Here is a 19,544-nt window from a genome sequence, read left to right as displayed (position 1 = left end):
TTCTTCCTTGCCCTTCCACCTTCAGTGACTACCTGCTGAGCCCCTTCTTCATTTTCCAACTCTGCTATTCTTGAGCTCTATTTCTCCTTCACTAGCCCGTCTTTTCCTCTGCCTGGTTCTTTTAGTCACATGCTTCCACTGACCACTTTCCTCACCCAGCAGTCTCCCCTCAGAATTCCTCAGTCCTGCTTCCATCTGCAAGTCTTGAGCTTTTCCCTTCATATACCTCAATGTCTTTGCTCCATAATCTGCTTGAACCCCTTTCTAAACTCAACCATACTTCCCACCTGCATTTCCAAACCTCGGATCCTTTCCTCCATCAGCTCTATCAGATGGCATTTCATGCAGACAAAACTGTTACCAGGGACCCCGTCCAGGATAATATACATACCACAGCTTCCACATCCAGTCATGTTCATTGTGTCTTCCGCTACATGGGTCACTCCTACTGCTGCCTCTGTAATAGCCTTCCCACCTAAATCCTATTAATCTGGGAAACAAAACCACACCAAAACACCACCACCCACAGCAGAAACAAACCCCAAACAAGCACCACAATACAAACTCCCCTTTCAAACTCCCACTGAAACTCCCCTGTTTACAGCTCAGTTTGCTGGCTCCTGTGCTGCTACAGCTGTCTGTGACTTGCCCTTGGTGAATCCATGCAGACTGTTCCTGATCACTTTCCTTTCCTCTAAGTGCTTCAGAATTGATTCCTTGAGGACCTGCTCCATGATTTTTCCAGGGACTGAGGTGAGGCTGACTGGCCCGTAGTTCCCCGGATCCTCCTCCTTCCCTTTTTTAAAGATGGGCATTACATTAGCCTTTTTCCAGTCCTCCGGGCTGTCCCAGGAAATGCAGGTTACCCTCCAGGACCTCCCGTTTGAGGGATCAGGGCTCTTTTTGAAGCTGACCGATGCACGGCTCCACGGCCTTAAAGACTCCCGTGCCATCCTCTGGTCCTTAGGCCTACCCACCCATCAGTAGGCTAGAAAGTGTTCCATCCCCCACTGTCAAGGTCATGGGGTTTCCCTCAGTCCAGCTCCTACAGGAAGGTGGTCAGAAACTAAGAATTTAAATGGTGTCACCCTTTATCTTCCCATTCTTCTACCCAGCCTGATTCTTCCAGAGGCTAAGGAAGCCAGAAGCTGGCATTTTGAGGATGCTCCTGAGGACAGCGCCCCAGTCACTTCTCATGATGCACACACAGACCCCCCTCCCCCGCTCTTTCTTCAACTACCTGCGCCTCTTCTGGTTGCAGTTGATCTTGGACCGTTGGGTGCTCGACATAATGTTTTCAGGCTACACCCTACAGTTTGTGGCCGACCCTCCCTCCCATCTCCTTTCTCAGTCCCTCCTCAGGGACCTTTCTCATGAGCAACTACTCATTCAAGAGATTGAGAACCTCCTATGCCTGGGGGGCAGTAGAGGATGTCCCTCCGGACTTGAAAGGGAAAGGGTTCTACTCCTGCTATTTCCTATTCCCCAAAGCAAAAGGGGCCTCAACAAGTCTCTCAACAAGTTAAAGATCTGCATGGTCTCTTTGGCCTCCATTATTCCCTCTCTGGATCTGGGAGAGTGGTACGCTGCCCTCGACTTAAAGGATGCATATTTCCATTTTCCCAGGGCACAGGTGTTTCCTCCATTTTGTGTTGGGCCACTGCCATTTTCAATTTACAGTGCTGCCCTTCAGTCACTCGTCAGCCCCAAAGTGTTTACAAAGTGCATAGCACCTGAGGCGCCGAGGGGTTCAAATTTCTCCATACCTTGACGACTGGTTAATAAAGGGTCAATCTCAGGATCAGATATGGTATCATCTTGACCTGGTTTGCTCCACCTGTTGTGACCTGGGGCTGTTAATAAAAGAGAAAAAAAGTCTAACTTAATTCCAGTGCAACACAGTTCATTGGAGTGGTCCTTGACACTACTCAGGCCAGAGCCTTCCTCCCCCAGGCTTGGTTCCAAGCCATGGTGGACCTGATCTTATGCATGCAAGTCCATCCCCCCCACCACTGCTCACACGTGCCTGAAATTGTTAGACCACATGGCGGCCTGAACTTACATGGTCCAGCACACGTGGCTCCACCTCAGGCTCCTGCAGGCATGGCTGGTGTCGGTCTTCGTCCCCAACAGAAATAGTATGGGCCCTGTGATCAGGGTCCCAGACCACTTACTCTTGTCGCTCACATTGTGGCAGAATCATAGAATATCAGGGTTGGAAGGGACCTCAGGAGGTCATCTAGTCCAACCCCCCGCTCAAAGCAGGACCAATCCCCAATTTTTGCCCCAGATCCCTAAATGGCCCCCTCAAGGATTGAACTCACAACCCTGGGTTTAGCAGGCCAATGCTGAAACCACTGAGCTATCCCTCCCCCTAAAATGCTAAGAATCCACCAGGTTGGATGGAGTTCCCTTCGCAGTTCCGTCCCTCTTGATGACCCTAATCTCCGATGCTTTGGAACTGGGGTGAGAGGGCAATTTCAGTACACAAGATCTTGGTCAAGTCGATATCGCTCCCTACACATCAGCATCGGGGAGCTGAGAGAAGTTCGCCTGACTTGCCAAGCCTTCCTACCTCACATAAAAAGCTGGGTGGTCCAGGTCCTGATGGACAACACAACGGCTATGTTTTATATCAAGAAAAAAGACAGAGCCAGCTTGTCTGCCCTTGGCCAGGAAGCCCTCAGGCTCTGGAACTTGTGTGTGCAACACAACATCCATCTTGTAGCCACACGCCTCTCTAGGGCCAGGAACGCTTTGGCAGATCACCTCAGCAGGACCTTCTCGTCTCATCACAAGTGGTCCCTCCATCTAGAAGATTCCCCAGGTGGACATGTTTGCATTCAGGCAGAACAGGAAGTGCCATATTTCTGCTCAATTTGGAGGATCGACAAAGGCTCCCTGTCGGATGCTTTTCTGCTCCTGTGGTCGGGGGCTTGGTTATATGCCTTCCCCCAATGCTGCTAATTCAGAGAGTCCTTACCAAGATCAAGCAGGACAGGGAGAAGGTGATCCTCATAGTGCTGGCTTGTCCGTGCCAGCACTGATTTGGCACGCTGCTGGACCTCTCGGTGGCCGCTCCATTACTGCTTCAGCTCAGGCTGGACCTGCTGTCCCAAAACCATGGCAGTCCTCTGCATCCGAACCTGGCAGCATTGCACCTGACAGCTTGGCTGCTGCATTGTTAAATGTGGGGGAGCAGGAGTGCTCAGCCGCTGTCCAGCAGGTCCTGTTGGGCAGCAGAAAGCCCTCAACCAAAGCGGCCTACCTGGCCAAATGGAAGCGGTGGTTGGATCTCAGATAAATGCATTCTGCCAGAGTGGGCCTCCTCCAGGTAATCCGGATCTTTTCCAGGTAATCCTGAACAACCTTCTGCATCTCAAGCTTCAAGGTCTGTCCCTTCTATCAAGGTCCACTTGGCTGCTATCTCCGCCTTCCATCCACTACTCTAGTGTACGTCAGTTTTCACCCAGTACATGACTGCCAGGTTCCTCAAGGGCCTCGTGCACCTCTACCCACACGTCAGGGACCCCGTTCCTCCAAGGGACCTGAACTTGCACTGTTTCAGCTCATGAGACCCCCCTTCGAACCTCTGGCTTTCCTGATCTCTCGTCCTTTCCTGGAAGGTTGTGTTCCTGGTTGCAATAACATCTGCCCGCCCGGTCTCTGAGATTACAGTGCTTACCTCAGAACTGCCCTACATGGTCTTTTACGAAAACAAGTTCCAACTGCAGCCACATCAGGCTTTCCTGCAGAAGGTGGTCTCACAGTTTCATATGGGACAGTACATTTACTTGTCTTTTTTTCCAAAGCTGCATAAGTCAGAGGAGGAGCATAGGTTGCCGTCCTTAGATATCAAGAGGGCGCTAGCTTTCTACGTTGAAAGGACCAAGCCATTCTGCAAGCTGACAATCTTCAACTTGCGGAATGTGGCCAACAGGATGAAAAGTCATCTGGTGTCTGCTCACAGAATTTCTTCTTGGATCACTGCCTGCATTCACTGCTGCTAAGATCAGGCAAAGGTGCCCCCTCCAGTGATTGTAACTGCCCACTCAACCAGGGCGCAAGCCTCTTTGGCAGCTTTCCTAGCTCAAGTGCCTATCCAGGACATCTGTAGGGTGACCACTGGTCGTCCGTCCACATGTTTATGTCCCATTGAGCACTTACCAGCAGGCCTGGGATGATGCTGTCTTCAGTAGAGTAGTGCTGCAAGCCACTAGACTGTGAACTCTGAGCCCACCTCCAAGTCACCTAGAATGGAATCTACATGAGCAAGCACTTGAAGAAAAAACGGTTACCTACCTTTTCGTTACTGTTCTTTGAGATGTGTTGCTCACGTCCATTCCATTACTTGCCCTCCTTACTCCTCTGTTTGAGTTGCCAGCAAGAAGGAACTGAGGACGTAGGGTTGACGGCGTCTAATATGCCAGCGCCATGAGTGCAGCACTCAAAGGGGTGCCGCAGCCAACCCTACAGATACTGCTAAGGCAAAAATTTCCAGTGACTGCGCACATGGGCGTGCACACACCTAGAATGGAATGGACATAAGCAACACATCTCTAAAAACAGTTACGACAACGTAGGTAACAGTTTTTTCTTTGGAAGTTACCTCTGTGCATTCGTGCTACTTGCCCATCTTCCCCTCTGCCTTAGAGTTCTATATAATATCAGGGTGCTGCAAGTAGAAGGAAGGAACTGAGGCGGTGGTAGCACTCCCTTATGTGGAGTAGGGTGAAGACATTACCCTCATGTGAGATCTCTCACGATCACCCTTTCTCCCCCAATGGATGTGGCTTTTCAAAGCAGTTCTATCAGTGCGCAGGACATCATATTCCATAAGTGGAAATACACAGAAGCAACTTTAGAAGAACAGGTCCTGGTAAGTAACAGCTCCTTTATATAAAGATCCATATTATCCAATCAGAATTACCCCGTCTATGAAAGTATTAAATCTCTCAATTTCATTCAAGGTCACAGTATCAGTTTAGTGTAATGCATAATCATTCCAGAATTTACTGCTGTTCTGTTGTAACAATATCTGTCCTGAGAAAATTAGTCCTGCACCTGGATGTTTAAAAAATGTATCTGCATTTAAATCCCCTGATTATTCTAGCATCAGTTTAGATGTGCAAAATAGTTTTTAATCACTTGTTACTTAGCTAGTTTAAAATATCTTTGACACACTTGCTTGGAAACTAGCCTCTAGTAAGGATTAGACAATCCTTAGATTAGACTTCAAAAATTCAGTAAATCTGAGTTGTGAGCAAAAATGCCTTTTTGCAGTGGAAAAGGTTCTCTCACCCGAGCATAATTTAAATGAAAATGTTCTAACTGCCAAAAAAAAAAAAAAAAAAAAAAAATCATGTTTGGAATGACACCAGCTATAGAAAAGGAAAATACTGAGTATATACAAATGGGGTTATAATTCCAAAAGTAATCAAATTATAGTATTTATACAAAATGAATTCCTGTGAGAATAGTGTATGGTGGTTTTGCCTGCTGGCCATTTTTAGGATCAGAAAAGTACACTCAGTTCTGGATAGTTGCCTTTTCCTGTTTTAAGATCAATTGATTTTAATTTTCCAGAGTCCACCTTTGGATACAGGCATTATGGCCTCAAGTCTGCTTTTGGCACTACAGTTGTGTCCAAAAATGGAATTCCAGTTGAGTGAGCGATATGGAGAAGATCTGAGTGAAAGCACTTGGGAATGTATACTTGCTATTGATCTCCTCTGCTGTCACTTGAAATGGAGTTGGACGCATGACAATATCATAAGGTATTGTGCTACTTACTCCTTACTTCAGAATGTTAAATTTTTCCTTTTCATTATATTCAAAAGCCAGTTCTTTTGCTTTTAACCTATGAGCTTTAAAAACAAAATCCTGTAGTGATCATTTTATGTTTCTCTAACTGATGACAATCCAGGCTATAAAATGGCTACTGTTTTTGGTAGTTTCAGTCCATAGTAGAACAGCAACAGTAACTAGTCAAAAATGATTTACAAAATTGTTTGATACTATAGCAAGAAAACATCGGTGTGAAACTGTGTTACCAGAGTGGTTTACTTTGTAAATGGATTTAGGAGCACCTCTGGGACTCTTGGCTCAGCTCAATGTATAAGTGGAAATAAAATGCTTGATCTTCTGAAGATGATAGTTAGTTTCCAACAGACATAAGAGTGACTGGAAAATACAACTAAAAATTGAAATGCATTGTATTCAAAACTGCTCTAGTATTGAACAGCTGTAACCCAGCCACACTGTGACAAGTGTAATATCCTGGGTTTCTGCCTCAGGAGGCAAGTCATTTCTCTAACAGGTTAATTTAAACGAACAAACAGCTGCTCAGGGGTTGGGAATGTATAAGTTCCAAGTAGATGAATTATTGAGCAGGTAAGATTGTAAAAGGTGCATGATAAATTATCTCACAGCTCTTTAATTTAATTTTATCCTATAATTATCATCAACACTATACCATATGTTTTCAACACGTCTTCTTTCACAGTAAAGAGCTTTGGCCTGTCATGGATCAGTGGGTAAAGCATAGGAAAGGACATGAGACTGTTCCACCTACTCCAGATATTATTGTAGCATCAACACTTAGGCTAATTGGTGAGTACCATAAGTTTTGGTTGAACTCCTTCTTTGTATAAATAAACCCTCTGAAAATGCCTGGATGGCTTCTGGAAGCTGGAATTGAAGTACTCACACATTTTTGGCTTTTGAATTTCATTGTTACTTTAAATGTGATGATTCACCACTGTCAATAACTAAGTAAATATTTCTTCTCTCTATGCTGTCTGTGAAGATCAGTTATATTGATATTAGGGCTGTTAATTAATCAGTCAACTCACACGATTAACTCAAATTAATTGTGGTTAAAAAAATTGTGATTAATCACACACATAACAATACCAGTTGAAATTTATAACATTTTTGGGTCTTTCTACATTTTCACTATTGATTTCAATTACAACAGACTACAAAGTGCACAGTGCTCACTTTTTATATTATTTTTGATTACAAAATATATGCACTGTAAAAAATGATAAACAAAAATATAGTATTTCAGTTCACCTCATACAAGTACTGAAGTGCAATATATTTATCGTGATAGTGTAACTTACAAATGCAGATTATTTTTGGTTACATAACTGCAGTCAAACAAAACAGGGTAAACCTTTAGAGCCTGTAAGTCCACTCAGTCCTACTTCTTCTGCCAATTGCTAAGACAAATAAGTTTGTTTACATTGATGGGAGATACTGCTGCCTGCTTCTTATTTATGTCACCTGAAAATGAGAACAGGCGTTTGTATTGTACTTTGGTAGCTGGCGTTGCAAGGTATTTACATGCCAGATATGCTAAACATTTGTGTGCCCCTTAATGCTTCAGCCACCATTTCAGAGGACATATTTCCATGCTGATGACGCTTGTTTAAAAAAAAAAAATGCGTCAATTAAATTTGTGACTGTACCCCTTGGGGGGAGATTTGTATGTCTCCTGCTCTGTTTTATCAGCATTCTGCATATATTTCATATTATAGCAGTCTTGGATGATGACCCAGCACATGTTGGTTTTAAGAACACTTTCACAGCAGATTTGACAAAACATGAAGGTACTGATGTGAGATTTCTAAAAATACCTATAGTGCTCGACCCAACCTTTAAGAATCTGAAGTGCTGTCCAAAATCTGGGAGGGACAAGGTATGGAGCATGCTTTTAGAAGTCTTAAAATAGTAATACACTGATGTGGAAACTACAGAACCCAAACCACGAAAAAAGAAAATCAACCTTCTGCTGTGGCATCTGACTCAAATGATGAAAATGAACATGCGACAGTCCACACTGCTTTGGATAGTTATCAAACAGAACCCATCATCAGAATGGAGCATGTCCTCTGGAAAGGTGGTTGAAGCATGAAGGGACATATAAATCTTTAGTGCATCTGGCACATAAATATCTTGCAATGCCAACTAAAACAGTGCCATGCAAACACCTGTTCTCACTTTCAGATGACAATGTCAACAAGAAGCGGCCATCATTATCTCCCGCAAAGTGTAACCAACCTTGTTTGTCTGAGTGTTTGGCTGACAAAGAAGTAGGACTGAGTGGACTTGTAAGCTCTAAAATTCTATAATATTTTTGTACATAATTCTACATTTGTAAGTTCAACTTTCATGATAAAGAGATTGCAGTACGGTACTTGTATTTTTCAATTCACCTCTTTTTTTACAGTGCAAATATTTGTAATCAAAAATATAAAGTGAGTACTGAACACTTCGTATACTGTGTTGTAATTGAAATTTGGAAATATAGTAAGCATCCAAAATTATTAAAATAAATGGTATTCTATTTAACAGCGTGATAATTTTTTAATAACACAATTAATCATTAATTTTTTTAATCGCTTGACAGTGATATGTATTTAATCTTGTGAGGAGAGATTACTACGGCTTCATGCCAAGCTGTATAGGAGATTTCTAATGATTCAATTACTATCTATGTCTGTTAGTAAAAAGTAAATAGTTCTTAATGTACACTTTTTCCACAAGGGGAAAATTCTGGTGCCCCTGTATTTTAGGGTTCTTCAAACTTTCCTCTGATTTTCTAGTAGATTCCTAACCTTGTATAAACCATCTCTTTCTCCTATCATGATTGTGCAGCACTGTGACCACAGAAGGAATTGCTTCAATGGGAAAGTAAAATACACTCCCAATATTAATGTATCTTAATTGTCATAGAATATTAGGGTTGGAATAGACCTCAGGAGGTCATCTAGTCCAATCCCCTGCTTAAAGCAGGACCAACACGAACTAAATCATCCCAGCCAAGGCGTTGTCAAGCTGGGCCTTAAAAACCTCTAAGGATGGAGATTCCACCACCTCCCTAGGTAACCCATTCCAGTGCTTCACCACGCTCCTAGTGAAACAGTGTTTTCCAATATCCAACCTAGACCTCCCCCACTGCAACTTGAGACCATTGCTCCTTGTTCTGTCATCTGCCACCCCTGAGAACAGCCTAGCTCCATAGTCTTTGGAACCCCCCCTTCAGGTAGTTGAAGGCTTCTATCGAATCTCCCCTCACTCTTCTCTTCTGCAGCCTAATTCCCTGAGCCTCTCCTCATAAGTCATGTGCCCCAGCCCACTAATCATTTTTGTTGCCCTCTGCTGGACTGTTTCCAATTTGTCCACATCCCTGGTAGTGGAGGGACCAAAACTGGATGTAATACTCCAGGTGTGGCCTCACCAGTGCCGAATAGAGGAGAATAATCACTTCCCTCAATCTGCTGGCAATGCTCCTACTAATACAGCCCAGTGTGCCATTGGCCTTGGCAACGAAGGCACACTGACTCATATCCAGCTTCTCATCCACTGTAATCCTCAGGTCCTTTTTTGCAGAACTGCTCCTTAGCCAGTTGGTCCCCAGCCTGTAATGGTGCATGGGATTCTTCCTTCCTAAGTGCAGGATTCTGCACTTGTCCTTGTTGAAGCTCATCAGATTTCTTTTGGCCCAAGAAGAAATAGAACCCAGTACTATTTGACTAGCCAGCTCTTTGTGAGCCATTACTTGGGAATCTCTATACAAATTAGAAGATTTTCTATTGGCTTGCTCATCCCACAAAGATTTCATTCTACACTTATATTTTATATAAATACCATTGATTCCAGTAGGTGACACTCTCCCCTCTGAGTTACTAAAAAACAAATTCTCTAGCACAGTGGCTTTGAACTTTTTTTCATTGCAGATCCCTAAAAAAATTTCAAATGGATCCCTTTGGAAAACTTAAATATAGTCTGCGTATCTCCAGGGTCCATAGATGCCCAGGTTGAAAACCACTGTTCTATGGTAACAACCACCTTTTGTGAGCCCTTTAGACATAGTCTACAGATCATCAGGGATCTGTTTTCTACAGGTGAAAAACCATTGCTCTAGCATATTGGTAAAGGGCATGGTGTTGCAGAAGGAGCTGTATTTCATGTGAAACTTAAAGCAGGTTTGTGTGTGTGTGTGTGTCAGTCACACTGTCTGGAGTGGCTCACAACCGTGAGTGCCTATCTCAGGGCAAATCATCAGAAAACAAGACCTGTGGTCTCTGAAGAACGAAAACTCCCAACTGAATATAATTTATTTAAAAAGGTCTAATTTCAGTGACTCTTCCAAGAGAATTAAGATATTGTATAAAGGAACTCTTTCTAGGGTAGTTTAGCAGTTAGCGTATAGAGCATATTAAAAGTGAATGTAGAAAATAAAATTCTGCTAATTAAAAACTAAATGACATCAAGACACTTGGAGACAAGGTAAGTGAGGGTAATCTCTTATTGGGCCCAACTTGAGTTGGTCCAAGAAGAGATATTACCCTCACCTGCCTTGTCTCCCTAAGTGAGCTTTACGAAAGCTTCTGTGTCTCACCAACAGAAGTTGGTCCAATTAAATATTACCTCACCCACCTTGTCTTTCCAACTGTCTTAAAGTCATTTAGTTTTTAATCAGCAGAATTTTACCTTCTGCATTCATTTTGAAGTAGGAGAGCAAGTTTTGATTTAACTGTTTGGAAATAACATTACTCAGAGGATATAACAGGTTTCAGAGTAGCAGCTGTGTTAGTTTGTATCTGCAAAAAGAAGTGGCACCTTACAGACTAACAGCTACAGCTCACTTCATCAGATGCATATGGATATGATACTAGTTGATTTCTGGTCTCTTTTCATGTATCTCACATGAAGGAAGAAGCAAGCTTTTTAGATAAACATTGCATTTGGTTATTTCCATAAATCCTTTAGATTATCAAGCTCTTCTCTCGAATTTTAACTATTTCTTCAGTATATATTATTTGACTAACTACAAGAGTTCCTTAAAGTTCAAAGGAACAACAAAGGAAAGAAAAATAGCTGCTGCTACAGTTGATTATTGTGGCAAAATAAATGCTAAATGTCATTCATAGGATGGACTGTGAGAGATGCTTGCTTAATCTCTTTTTAATTAAAGTTGTATCACAGTGTATAAATACAGTAGTAACTGCCATAAAGAGTATCAGATAAGTATATCCTTCATTAGCATGTTATACTATCTCAGACTGTTTTTTAGTTTGATCTTAGAAACTAAGCAGGATTGCTCCTATGTGTACAGGAGATCTCCAAAGAACACACAGGTGCTGTGGAAAGCTGTTAATTCAGTAGGTGGCTCTCTTTCCTGGCTAAGTACTGATGCAATACGCTAATGAGGCGCACTGGATTTTTGGAGGTGCTCTTTCACGTCAGATGTTTAACCCATTTGTGGTCATTGAAGATATCATGCTGCTTTTGAAAGAAATGTTGTCCCCAGTATCCTGCTTAAATCGTAAATTAAGTAATCTTCCTACAATTAATTTAGGCTTGAATAAAGATTGGGAGTGGATGGGTCATTACATAAAGTAGAACTATTTCCCCAGGTTCCCCCCCCCGGCTGTTCCTCAGACTTCCTTGTCAACTGCTGGAAAGGGCCCACCTTGATTATCACTACAAAAGGTTTTTTCTCCTGCTCTCCTGCTGGTAATAGCTCACCTTACCTGATCACTCTTGTTACAGTGTGTATGGTAACACCCATTGTTTCATGTTCTCTGTGTATATAAATCTCCCCACTGTATTTTCCACTGAAAGCATCTGATGAAGTGAGCTGTAGCTCACGAAAGCTTATGCTCAAATAAATGTTAGTCTCTAAGGTGCCACAAGTCCTCCTTTTCTTCCTACCTAAACATTCATGCTGCAGTTTCAATTGTACATACAGTATTATTGATTCTTCTTTGAGTGATGGTCCCTATGTGTATTCCACACATGGGGGTGTGCATCCATGCCATGTGTCTGAGTCTGGAAGCAGTTTTTAGCAGCGTCAATTGACCAGCATGTGTGTAGTGTATCTCCTCATGCTCCAAGTCAAAAATATAAGAGCTAGTGTCAGTCAACACCTCTCCAGTTCCCTCTTACTACCACATAGCCTGAGTTGGAACCCCCTGTTCCTTCACAATCTTAGTTTTCGGAGAGTGTGACTCACCTCTACTTCATTATAAATAATAGTATGTAGGGTTTTTTAGTGGTAATTAGCTGAGTATAAATTAGTGTAGTAGTTCTTTCCCCATTCAGTGACTGTATTTCCCATCTCTTTCTATATATAAAGCACACACACTCCCCCTCCGCTCCCCCCTCCCCCCCAGGACTGTGCCCCAGGCTCCAGGTTTCAAAAAATTTTCTCCTGCCCAGGCTCCCTTTTTGTGGGCGACAAGCACCACCAGTGCCTCTACTGCCTCAGCAAGGCACGCATCACAGCTCGCTGCGCCATTTGCAAATCCTTCTTGCCCCAGACCCGGGAAGCCCACAGGCTTCACCTTCATAAATACTTGAGGGAGGAAGTGATGAGACCCAGGGCACACTCTAATCTGGGACCAGGAGAACCCCCTCCCCATCACCGGCATGGAGCACTCTTCTGAGCACTGCGCATGCCCTGGAGCCAGTATTGAAGGCCAAAGATAAGTCCCGGCACGAGAGCAAACACTCTCCTGGGCACAAGATCAGACCGCAGGGTTTTCTTCCGGAGCCATGCCAGGTCAGGTGAGAAGTCATGTGTGGATCTGGCTGGACTGGCACCCAAGATTACCTGGATAGGGAGGGTAAGGCTAGGTGCAAATGAGATTCAACTTGACCTTGGCACCCAAGCAGCCTGCTCACTGGCATGCACACTGCCTGTTCCACCAGTACCTGTGTGTTTTGCAGACGAGCCAGCTCTGCAGATATCGCCAGGCCCATCCAATAGCTTGACAGGTACACTGCAGACCCCTGTATACTCAGAGGCATTTCTGTCAGTGGAAGAGTTGATCCTTTTCTACCCTCTGTCTTGTCTTCTATCTGGCCCCCTGCTCATCCACACCATCCTGACCCTGTTGGATGAAGTCCTTCTGCTCGTGCCAGAGACGCCGGTTCCTCTGCCAGACCACAGCCCTCCGGTACCGACGCCCTCCCTCCTCTGCCGGAACCATATTCAGAGTCCAAGGCGTTATTAGAGCCAGAACCCTCTTTCTCACTGTTGTCATGCCAGCGTCTGGACATACATCCCAGGCTGCCCTACCCTCTGGCATATGATCTGACAGCAGAGGCCTGGTACTGCTTCCTGTGCGGCCCACCACATCCAAGAGACCCTTCCTTTTGGCCATACTGGAGACCCTGGGATCCCTATGCCAGGCACTATCTCAGGCATCCTACCAGCTGTCCCCCATACACTCACCAGTGCTGTCAATATATCAAAAAGAGGGAGACATCAAACTGGTTCTGACAGAGCATCCTCCTCACCGGATGTGGCGATCATCCCCCTCCCACACACTCCAGATGGCCACTGCCAGTATCAGCTACATGACAACACGCTCCTGTACCTCTTCATGAAGTAGGGCACACCCCTCCCACTGATGGGACCATTGCTACTCACAAGAACAGAGAGCTTGCCCCTCTATTGCTCGAGAGGAGCACTGTGGGAGGGCTCTCAGGATGATGCTTTCCTCCTCCCCTGGACAGGTGACCTTCACTGCGCCTTTCCCCCCATTCCCTTCCTGCTGCAGCTGCTAGGCAAGATTCATTGGAACAGAGCCACCATCATAGCCCCGTTCTGTTCCCATCGGTTCTGGTTCACAGAATTCCTCAGATTCTCTGCCCACACACGACTCCACATACTCCTGAATCTGCTAACACAAGATTGGGGGCAGGAGGGTCCATCATCCCAATCCAGGCCCTCTTCACCTTTACAGCCTGGTATTTGGATGGGAGTTGAGGGTAGACCATGCATACTCTACCCCCCTTTGACACATCCTTGCCCAGAACAGGAGATAATCCACTAGCGCCCGCTATCAAGCTAAATGAAGACACTTTATGGCACGTGCCCACCGCCACCACTACTCACTGAGCATGGTCTCTCTTCCAGCAATCCTCGACTAGCTCCTTGCCATTAAGATGTTGGTCCTGGCCCTCAATTCTTTTCAAGTGCCTTTCTCCCTCCCATGGACGGCACCTCGGTGTTTACTCACCCTGCCACTATCCACTTCATGAAAGCTTTACTAACGCCCTTCCACCAGTACTGAAGCCCATGCCACCCTTTGAGCCATTAGCGATATGCTCTTTCCCACCAAAAGTGACTTAGTAGCCACTACCTGAGCCAGACAAGTCAGTGAATTTGTGGCCACGATGGCAGAACCCCCCCACATGATATTCCACAAGGACAAGCTGTCCTTATGGCTGCACCCTAAATTCCTCCCAAAAGTGATGCCTGAGTTCTACCTCAATCAGTCCATCCACCTGCCAGTTTTCCCCTCCAAACCACATGCCTTCCCGACTGACGTCCAACATACACGGGCATTCTACCTCCATAGGTACCCCATTTTGCATATTGCCAAAAGTATTTGTGGCCATCGCTGAATGATCCATAAGTCAAGCCTGCTTGTCCCAACGCATCTCCAAATGGGTCTTGGGGTGCATAGTGAATGCTACAACATACAACGTACCCAAGCACAAGTTGCCACATCAGCCTCATTGACGTGTGTGTCCTGGCAAGACGTCTGCCGCACAGCAACATGGCACTCTGTTGTAAACGTGTAAACACACTATGCCATTGCACAAGCAGCAGCAACAGATGCCACTGTAGGCCAGGCCGAACGGTAGATTTCACTTCCACGGGAATGCTTGCACCCACCACTGTGCTTGCTGATCATTGCTCACAAATCATCCATGTGTGGAATACACATAGGGACCATCACTCAAAGAAGAGGAGGAGGTTACTTACCTGTAACTGGAGGGTCTTTGAGATGTGTGGTCCCTAGCTGTTGTCCAGAAGCATTTCTTAGTACTTAGGGACCACACATCTCGAAGAACCTCCAATCTGTATTCCAGTATCCACCCTCCATCTCCTCTGCTTCGGACTGGATTCCATTATGGTAAGACAGACTTGGGAGGCATTGCTCCCAGCCAAGAGCATAAGAGGTAGTGTGGGTCATGAGGAGATGCACTATACACATGCAGGTTAACGGACGCTGCTAAGAAATGCTTCCGGACTCAAGTACATGGTGTGCATGCGCACCCTCATGTGGAAAACAGATAGAGACCAGACATCTCAAAAAAATCTTTAGTTACAGGTAAGTAACTTCCTCTTTTCCTTCATCTTAAACTATTGTGCAGTGTTGCTATGCACTGTTAAACTGCCACGTTCCTAACAGGAACTTTACCTTGATTAGGTGTGTGATTTCCTGTAAATTTTGGTAAATTTGAAAAGTGCTTTGAGATTCTTAGTCATAGTTGTTTCCTAAAATAAATACAGAAACCAGTCCAATGTTCTGTGGCTTCATATTTGAAGTGAATCGTTCATTTTATACAGATTAGTCAAGACTTTGGTTTCAACAGTAGAACCTCAGTTACGAACACCTCAGGAATGAAGGTTGTTTGTAACTCTGAACAAAACGTTATGGTGGTTCTTTCAAAAGTTTTCAACTGAACATTGACTTAATACAGTTTTGAAACTTTACAATGCAAAAAGATATGCTGCTTTTAACCATCTTAGTTTTAATGTAACAAGCACAGAAACCGTTTCCTTACTTGGTCAATTTTTTTTAAACTTTCCCTTTTTTAGTAGTTTGTTTAACAAAGTACTGTACTGTATTTGCCTTTGTGTGTGTGTGCTGCTGCCAGATTGCATAGTTCCAGTTCCAAATGGGGTCTGTGATTGACTGGTCAACTCATAACTCTGGTGTTCGTAACTGAGGCTCTGCTGTACTTCGTTGTAAGTTAGGAAGGTTATGTCTAAAAATAAAGCTTCTTTAGTGATCAGTTATACAGATGCATGGTAATCTTTTTCTCCTTTCTTAGGTCGCTTAGGCCAAATAGGTTTGAGGGAAGGATTCTTTTCTGCTGTGAAAAATATCAGTTCTATTATTGGACGCTTTATACAGCATGCAAAAGAAGAAGGTAATGTTTCTGTAGAAATTTTTTTTTTACTGCAGATTCTTAAATCAAGGTTTTTTGCCAGTATGTTCATGAAGGATGGGAGCTGTGAATTCAGTCCTTCAAACACTTCTGTATATACATAGATAGTCCCATTGAGGTAGGTTACTAATCACATGAGGCAAGTTACTCACTTTTGTAAAGATCTGCAGAACCATGCCACGTAATAACTTCCCCACTCAGTACCTGGTTTAGCCTTATGTAGATCAGTTAGCAATAGAAAATGGCATTTAAATAGGTCTGGCAGACCAGGAATAGATTTTATTCAGTTTTGTCCTGAGGAGCTGTAACTGAACAAGTAGTTGACTGATTTTATTTAGAACAGTGCTATATCGACCTCAGTTCCTGGATTCCTAGCTCCTGCAATAACTGTCTAAGTCCTATCGCTCTTTCATTACGTGTCTGACTAATTTATGAGGTGACATTCACTTTGGAGGTAGACATGACCATCCTAAAGGTATGAGATCCCATAGTACAGGAAATAAATGGTGCTGTCTCCCTTATAGTCAAAGTGGTGTGACAAGATGGCCGATGTTCATACGGTGGGTCCTGTGCTTTTCTTGGGGGGGGAGAGGCAGGCTAAGATGCCATCCCTTGCCTGCTGAGGACCCCGCTAGTGGCCCTGGAAAGTGATAAAGGAGGGAAGAGTCTGGGTTTGCTCCGCATGTTGAGTCCCAGCCCCTCTCAACCCCCACAGGTTTCTTACCCTCACCCCCCTTAGATGGGGTTACCCTTGGTCCTTAGACACTGGGGGGAGGGAGTCTCCTTGTTCTGCTGAGGCAGGGTCTCCCTTACTTCAGTTCTCTGATCTTCCAAATCTCACAACACACCTCCAAGCTCCAGTCCTCTCTCCTTCCTCCTTCTCCCTGACTGCCTGAAGCAGGGGGTTTTATTAGTTTCCTGACAAGGCCTTAATTGACAACTAGTGCTCCAATTAACCTGTAGCAACCCTCCCTAGTCTACAGGGAACCATGCCTTAATTAGCCTAGGGCTTATATATTTCCCCTCTAACACTGCTCCCTGGCACTCCTGTATCACAGTGGAAACAGTACTTATGCTTGTAGGCCTGGATTTTCAATGGGGACTAAGAGAGTAAGTGTTTAACTCCCTCAGGTGCTCATTTGAAAGTCCTAGATACATTGAATTCAGAAGTTTATTTAAAACATTGAAAAATATTTTTTTCTAACGGGAAATTGGATGTCATGGATTTTAAACTGCACAGTTTGGAATACAGCAAATATATTAATCCTATTTTTAAAGTATCATTGTACTACTTTTCATAGGCCACCTTTTAATTTTTTTTCCTCATAGATGCTTTTAATTCTTGACAAGTAATCTTCTGAATCAGGTTAATTGATGAGAAATATTATATGTAAGATATCTTCTTAAATACTGATTTTTTTCTGTAGATTTACTATCTTACCAAATCTTTGCAGATGTGCCTTGGGGAGTGCAGTTGGCAGCAGTATATGCACTCTGTGACTTGGGTCCAAGCAATCCACTAGAAGTTGTTGAGACCATCCAAGCTTGGAGAACAGTGACTACTAACAGCATCCCATCTGCAGTCACAAGTGGCATATCTGAAGTCAGCTCTCTGTGCACAGTAGAATTACACTAAGATGAGGGAAGGTAGCCTCATCTACAGAAAGTGCCTTTTATTAATAAAAACTAGGTGATGTCTTTTAGGATGAAAGTTAGAAACAGTATGAAGGGGGAAAACCAGGAAAAGAGCCCTGTGCTTTCCTTTTGGGGAAGGTGGGACACTTATGCACTCATTGTTTATGTAGGTGTTGTCTGGTCAGAAAGCATTATAAACAAAAAAGGCTCTGAAGTATTTTGTTTGCCCTCTGCTGCAGAAAGACATGAAGTCATAGATTTGTGTGCGTTCTGGTGTAACTCATAGGTTACATGAGTGCTAGTGGATGTTTAAACCAGAAAAATCCCTTCCCTATGAAAGTGGAAAGGTTGTGTTTTGATAGGTCTTCCATTGGCTGAACCTCAGGCTACCAAAGCTCTTATCTTTTTGGTGGACTACTTGCTGTAACAGAAGACTGGGCAGCAGTTTATAAATTAAACTATTCATCTACATCATATTTTATGTGGAAGATGCAGTAAAAATTGAAAGATTTATTGGACTCAATCCAACTTAACTTTGTCCCATTAACTTAAACTACTTATATCAGACAATTATATGTACAGTAAAAAGATTGAGATAACAAATCTCTGTCAGTTTGTATATATGGTATATGCCTATAATGTGTTTCACATTTGATGTTGTTCCACTTTGGGAATTTTAGTGTGTGTATATATAGAAAAACTGGTTTAAAAAACTTACCTTGTTTAAACTTCTAATATACTTGTACACAGCATTTTTTTTATTGTCCGAACGTTTTTATAATAAAAAAACAAAAGTGAACCATTCATATGTCTGTAGTGGTCATTTCAATACTTTCACCTCAGATGGTAATTAATTAAAAAGAAGTAGCTGAGACAAGTTTCCAAAATAGTTACTGTATTTGGAAAAATTGCCCAATAAATTTGTTTAGTAACTCTTGATTGCCATGGGAAAAGTTTATTAGTGTTTCCATTTTGCTTTTATACATATGAAGTATAGAGTTAACAACAGGCTGCTTTCTCATCAACCTTAAAATACAATTCTTAGTTATACGTTACTTTCTTTTACTTGACTGCTGCATACCAAACATATCCATTTCAACATTGTTAAAAAACCCATGCTTTAGCCTACACTGGCAAGGCAAAACATGTTAAAAATCTTAATGGCATAATGTCTAAAAGTTTTACTAATAACTCACTGGTGTGCATGGAGCCATGCAACTTTCATATCCTTTTGAAACCTTACTCCTTTTTCTAAATGTAAATTAACATTGATTCATTTAGTTTTGTATCAAAGTATGTTTCTAAAACAACTATTAATTCTTGTGATTAGAAATGAGAAATCCTGGTCATTTTTGGACCAGAATGGCCAAAGTGGAAGACTGCCACTAGAGGGCACTCCAGTGCAGATCAATCAATAAAATCAGTTAAAACAGGGTTTTATTCAAGAAATGTAAAACTGATACTGAATACTGGCTTGCTGTGGCTGTTGGACTTCAGGATTTGATGAGATGTAAAATACTCTGTAGACAAAACCTGTATTTTGACTTTCCAGATGAGAATTTCGGATAAATATAAGAGGCCTAAGAGAACTTGCTACATGTACATAAATCATTCACTACTATTGCATATTTTAGATTGTATTAAGTTGCTGGTTCTCAAACTTTAAGTGTTCCACAATATGGATATGTTCCTTTCCTTGCCCAGTTCTCTTCCCAAGCCCTAAGTTACACCTTGCATGGAGTAACTACAATGAAAAAATAGTGTTAATATGACCAGAATGAAAATGTTTACTTTCATATCTATTCATCGTCCTTAGTTTTCATTTTTGCATTTATTTTTTCTTGGACTGTAGGGACTTTGGAACTGAATTTTGGATGTAGATAAACATTGGCAAATGGGGGGGGTGGGGTGGGCAGGGGAAT

At 43.1% G+C, this 19,544-nt stretch overlaps 1 protein-coding gene across 8 annotated transcripts in view; it reads left to right on the top strand.

The window, feature by feature from the left end:
• Positions 1–18,424, top strand: part of ICE1 (interactor of little elongation complex ELL subunit 1) — a 79,346-nt gene extending 60,922 nt beyond the window's left edge. For 5 of the 8 annotated variants that reach the window (XM_073332420.1, XM_073332419.1, XM_078851646.1 and 2 more), the window contains 4 exons: positions 5,587–5,777; positions 6,506–6,612; positions 15,871–15,969; positions 17,415–18,424. In XM_073332420.1, the coding sequence (XP_073188521.1) occupies positions 5,587–5,777; positions 6,506–6,612; positions 15,871–15,969; positions 17,415–17,623 (606 nt within the window). In that variant the 3' untranslated portion in view covers positions 17,624–18,424. Of the gene's footprint in view, positions 1–5,586; positions 5,778–6,505; positions 6,613–11,128; positions 11,175–15,870; positions 15,970–17,414 lie in introns of all 8 variants that reach the window. The other 3 variants (XM_073332424.2, XM_073332422.2, XM_073332421.2) reach the window with 3 other exon arrangements.
• Positions 18,425–19,544: the final 1,120 nt, after the last annotated feature.

The sequence above is a fragment of the Lepidochelys kempii genome, chromosome 2 (genome assembly GCF_965140285.1).
Source record: "Lepidochelys kempii isolate rLepKem1 chromosome 2, rLepKem1.hap1, whole genome shotgun sequence".
Lineage (NCBI taxonomy): Eukaryota > Metazoa > Chordata > Testudines > Cheloniidae > Lepidochelys > Lepidochelys kempii.
This window is presented reverse-complemented; position numbering and strand designations above follow the sequence as displayed.